The sequence below is a fragment of the Triticum dicoccoides genome, chromosome 3B (assembly GCF_002162155.2).
Source record: "Triticum dicoccoides isolate Atlit2015 ecotype Zavitan chromosome 3B, WEW_v2.0, whole genome shotgun sequence".
NCBI classification, from domain to species: Eukaryota; Viridiplantae; Streptophyta; class Magnoliopsida; order Poales; family Poaceae; genus Triticum; species Triticum dicoccoides.
This window is the reverse complement of record NC_041385.1, coordinates 849,020,424-849,026,048: the sequence shown is the minus strand read 5'-3', so window position 1 is coordinate 849,026,048 and position 5,625 is coordinate 849,020,424. Positions and strand designations below refer to the sequence as shown.

Below are 5,625 nucleotides of genomic sequence, written 5' to 3'. Positions count from 1 at the left end.
ATGCTTTTAAAAATCAACACTGCTATACACATGACAGGATCTGGACGATTTCTGCACGATGCAGCTGATCAAGCCATCCATGCGTAGTTGAAAACTGGGTATCGCCATTCGATCCTCCATCGTCCACACCAAGTCGTTCGCATAGTAGTTTCGTTTAAAAATAGTAACGAGTTTTGCTGCAATTCAGAACCGTTTCATTGGCTGCCCCGAAGGGTCTTCCTCACTCATTGAACTGTTGATCAATATATGACAAACTAGCATCCTTCCGGGCATCATCTAGTTAAGAAATAAAGATGCCCCAGGCAAGAGGAACGATGCCATCCGGGTGCTGAGCTACTGCCGGCCGGAGGGAGTAGTTTACTTCTAATTAGGCCACCTAATCAGCTGTTGCAAGACTGGACGTGATTGGTTGAAGTACCTAACATATCCACTTGTCCACCAGAAGTTCAATACTCTTACTGGCTCCCGTTTCCTTCAGAAGTATCTGCGCGTCTAGCTTGCTCACACTACCATTGTCTTCTCCAGCCCTGTGTTCTGCGTGTGGCTAGTGCTGTTCATTGTGGAGACGGTGTCAAGCTACATCACAAGCTGATGGAGGCTCTGTTGATCTGGTAATTCTTTGGAGATCCCTTCGTCCTGGTAATTCTTTTTGTCTTTCTTGATCTGCTCTGTTGGATCTCTCACATCCTCTGAATCACATATCTTCGTCAATCTTAATTAGAACATTGGCCATTTTCTAATCATAGTTTGTAAATTGTAAATTATCTTTCTGGTCTCCCTGAAAGATCTCTGAAGTTTGGGCACTTGGGAGAACGCTGTTCTTGAGGTTGAGGGCTCCGAGGTTGCGTTCACTGTCTTGGATTTCATCACTGTTTTGATTGCCTGCTAGGCTGCTTTGACCACCACAGTTGGCAACACCAGATAGCAGGTATATGCTCTGTTTCCTGTCTTGTCATTTACCTCTTCAGATTTAGCTGAAGCGCAGCCATTAACACCGAGCACTAGTTTGCAGTAAATGGAGGCGACCGGGCTGAGTATTGGCAAGTCCGTTTTGAGCGGGGCGCTCAGCTATGCCAAATCCGCCATGGCTGAGGAGGTGGCTCTGCAGCTTGGAGTTCAGCGTGATCATGTCTTCATCACCGATGAGCTGGAGATGATGCAGTCATTCCTGATGGCTGCGCATGATGATCGAGACGACAATATGGTGGTCAGGACTTGGGTGAAACAAGTCCGCAACGTGTCCTACAACGTCGAGGACTGTCTCCAGGATTTTGCCGTTCGTCTTGAGAAGCAGTCTTGGTGGCGCATCCCTCGCACGGTGCGAGCCCGGCGTCATGTGGCGAAGCAGATGAAGGACCTCAGAGTCAAGGTGGAGGATGTCAGCCAGAGGAACCAACGGTACCACCTCATCAAGGGCTCTAGCTCCAAGCCTACCTCCGCTGTTGGGCAGGCTACCATCTCCAGTAGGTTGACTTTGTCGGCTGATGATGAAGCAAGGTGGCAGCACAATAGGGCAAAAATGGATCTTGTTGGACTGATCAACAACAACGATGACGACCTTGCTGTGATAGCAGTATGGGAAACAAGTACTGATGATCTAGGTGACATGCAATCCATCGTCAGAAGTGTGTATGAAGATCCCAAGATACGTAAAAAGTTTGAGTGCCATGCCTGGATCAGGTTTATGCTTCCTTTCAATCCAATAGATTTCATCCAGAGCATTCTTAAGCAATTCTATGTTAATTGTCTTCTGGAGGCAAGGGAAGAAGAAAAAGTAGGTCGCTGGGCCCAAATTCTGAAATTGATGGGGACACCCAACAATGATGATTTGCCTCATGAGTTCAGGACTTATCTGAATGAAAAGAGTTATCTGATTGTGCTCGAGGATGTACACACCATTGAAGAGTGGAACTACATTACAACATGGTTCCCAAGAAACAAGAAAGGGAGCAGAATATTGGTGTCCACAAAGGATGTTAAAGTTGCAAACTTGTGCATAGGGGACGACAACGGAGCACCAGAGCATAAGCAATTATTGGATAATCACACAGTTCATGCTTTCTACAAGAAGGTAATTGTTAACAGCCTTACTGTTTTAATGGTTCAAATTCGGCAGTTGGACTGACGTGCATACTGAAATTAAATGATGATAGACATCCTACGCCAATTTTATTTCAGAATAAATTATACACTTTTCTCTTTAATGTGAACAAATATAAGATCTTTTTCTTAATCCAATTTTGGTTGCAATAAAAATTACGGTAAACTTAGCATATCAACAAAACATTTTTTGACTGTCTGCAAGGTTGCCTAGCATGACAAGAATGTAGAGGTCCGTCCCCTCAGTTCTAAACAGCAATCACTATGATCTTTATCTTTACCATTATAGAAATCTGAAATGGTGCTTGAGAAAGTACGTTGCCTCACTCTTGCAAACCGAATTCCATATTATTATCAACAACAAATATACTGCAAAGCAACTCAATGCCTTCCATTCTACATTTCCTCATTTCTGGATGGGTATCCTCTGTCTTAGTTCTTTTGTTTTACAAACAACAGTTGTCCCTTTTTCATCATTAACCAGAACAAATCATTATAGACGGAGTTATGTGCTCACAAGCTTAAATGTATATATCTATTTAAAACTTACGTTTTAGCGTAACCATCGTGCTAGACTCTAATACCAGAACAGAGAGGAGCCAGCCATTCTAGAGTGCATGAAGACTGCCATGGAGTGCGACCAGCACAATCTGGATTTGCCTACTTCTGTTCCAACTTAGAGCCGGAATGTTCAAAGCCAACGGTTGCTAAGACCTAAAAAGGGCTTACCCCTTCTCCCACAATCTCGAAAGACCAATACCCCGAGGGCAACCTAATTCACCACGCATCGTTGTCTTGGCAAGGATCGATTCTTCATCGGAATCTCTTCCTAGTGAATGACAATCCTCTGATCTATAGGGGTGGCCTTGTCTGCTAATCCTCGGTAGAGAGTCCATAGGGTTGTACTCCATCTCTATGATGAAAAGACATCAAACTCTTGTGGAGTTGATAAGAAAATTCTCTGACTTGTGGAGGTGATACGGAAAATCTCCGACTTTGTGGAGTGACCTGGACAGCTAATCCCCAGCATGTCCATAAGGTTGTACCGCATTGAGATAATAAAGAAGGGCATCTCTTCTTGTAAAATATCTTTACCCTCAACCTGTCTACTCGATTGAGGGGTGCAGTTCCATGTCTTTCCCATGCTCTTCCTGGAGGCTGGCGATCGTCGCCTTAGCAGTTTCGAGTTCCTCTTGACGTTAGGAGTTTCCGCTCTTTTTCTTCTTCTTTTGCATGAGACAGAAATAAGGAAGATGTGTCAGTTTTGGTAATACAGAGAATCTCTGAATACTGGTGCTTGTACTGTCATTAGTCACAAAACCTATTCCATGTAAATATGTAATTAGATACCTGACATTTTGATTGAGTATCTGGTTCAAGCCTCAACTGCTTTTGTCTGGAGTTCATTTTCCTTTCAATTCTTTTCTGCTGGGCCAATTGGTTGTTTGGTCCATCCTCCGGAACGTCAAAACCAAAACCGCCAGAGGCTAGAGGAAAGACATTGCAACCGACTAAGGTCATATGAATTGTACCAAACATCTAATTTTAGAGATATTTGTAAAGAGTCTTTGTGGAAGGTTGATAAATACATTAGTACATGTGCCTTGTGTGTAGATTTGTATTTCACCATACACCTACTAGTTGTTATCATACCTTGGTAACTAAGTTAAGCCATTGACTTATACAGTCATCTGAATTTCAAGTTCTTTGAGATGCAACGCTACTTTGTTTTTCAGAGATTGTCAAATCATGTAAGATTACAACGCTACTAAAAATAAAAAAGAGATAAACATTTCCCTGGAAAAGAAGGCAGCAACCTAATTAATCATTGTTTCCTTGTGTTCAGGGTTTTCAAGATGGAAAAATTTCAGAGGAGGCAGGGTTTAGCTCAGATATCATCTCCGAAGATACTGATAGCTCCAGACACATGGAAGTGCAGGGATTTGATAGCTTAGAGGAATCTCAGCTCATCGGGCGAGAATCTGAAAAGGAGAAAATCATCCAACTTTTTTCACACAATAGTGAGCAACAGGTTAAGGTGATCTCATTGTGGGGAATGGGTGGCGTCGGAAAAACCACACTAGTCAGAGACATGTACCAAAGAAAAGAGATTAGTGGCATGTTTGAGAAGCGTGCTTGTGTCACAGTCATGCATCCTTTCAATTGCATTGATCTTCTTCAGAGCTTAGTTGTGCAATTAAGAGACAAGAAGGAAGAAACAGATCTAGCCACATGTTTGAAACAAAAGAGATATTTTCTTATCATTGATGATCTATCATCCACAACGGAGTGGGATGCTATAAAAGTGCACCTACCAGAAATAGCAGGAAGCTGTATCATAATCACTACACGGGAAAAGAATATTGCTGAGCATTGTTCCAAGGTGGAAACAGACTATATAATCCAGCTCAACAATCTAAGTCCTGATGATGCATGTATCCTCTTCACTAAAAAGGTACAACACTAATCATTCCTGTTGCTAAAAATATTTGGTTGTAGAATATATGCTGGCAATCCTTTTTATTTTAACATTGAAAGTCGTATCTTAACTAACTACATAAACAAATAGAATAACTAACTACAGATTGTACACACAAAGTTTGAAGGGTCATTTCTTAGAAAGCTTATGCAATATCTGATAGATATAAATAAAATGGTACCATAAAAATATAGGTTAAGTTGTAGTTGAGCTAGGTCTTACCAACACCTCTTATTTCAGCCGTCAGCTTGCATTGGGGTATGCACATATGTCAGGACCGGGTCAGAGCTTAGCAGCTGAATTAAATATCAGATGGCGTTTTGACTTTGACGAGAGCACACCCATGTGGAGTACTTCTTTGGCAAGAGGACAATTAATGAACTGTGCCAACCAGAGGCAATTGGATTCCTAACACACTCCATTCCACAAGTGGAAAATGTTAATGCACCGAACATGAGCATCATACATGTATGTTACCTATAACTTCCTAGCAACAAATAGTAATGAAACTTCACCTTTTTAGCGAAATACATGTATCACCCCTTAGGTTTGGAACAGGAAAATACTTCATCCAATCAAAGTACATAGACATTTTTTAGAATTGATCAGTCAACTTCATATTTTAACCAACAGCTTCTTTGTAAATACTCATTATAGTTGTATCTGGATAGTCTTGCTAGATGTGCTGTAATAAGTATCCTTACGAAATGCCTCCATAGCATTTGTACAAAATAAAAAGTCAAAGTTAACAATTCATAAATTATTTTCTATTCAGCTTCTAGCCCAACGGTTCTCAAGGCACAGACTGCATAATGTAGGATGAGGATAGGAGGTGTATGTGCATGGGAGCATAGAAAAACCACTCTCGATCATGCTTATAATGAGATGGAAATTTGATGGACCTATACAGCTAAAGTTAGGTCCCACAAATAATTCTTAAATTTAATCACCGTCTCAGCCTTGCGCAGGGGCCATGCTAATATTCCATTCTTAAATTTTAGTAATAGATTCAGGTGGGGGAGTTCTCTCCGCCCTCCCCCCTCCCC

General features: G+C 41.7%; 1 protein-coding gene across 1 annotated transcript in view; it reads left to right on the top strand.

The window, feature by feature from the left end:
* Positions 1–477: 477 nt before the first annotated feature.
* Positions 478–5,625, top strand: part of LOC119278903 (disease resistance protein Pik-2-like) — an 18,974-nt gene continuing 13,826 nt past the window's right edge. The window contains exons 1-4 of the mRNA XM_037560258.1: positions 478–639; positions 786–928; positions 1,013–2,071; positions 3,947–4,555. Coding sequence (XP_037416155.1) covers positions 1,016–2,071; positions 3,947–4,555 — 1,665 coding nt within the window. The 5' untranslated portion in view covers positions 478–639; positions 786–928; positions 1,013–1,015. The remainder of the gene's footprint in view (positions 640–785; positions 929–1,012; positions 2,072–3,946; positions 4,556–5,625) is intronic.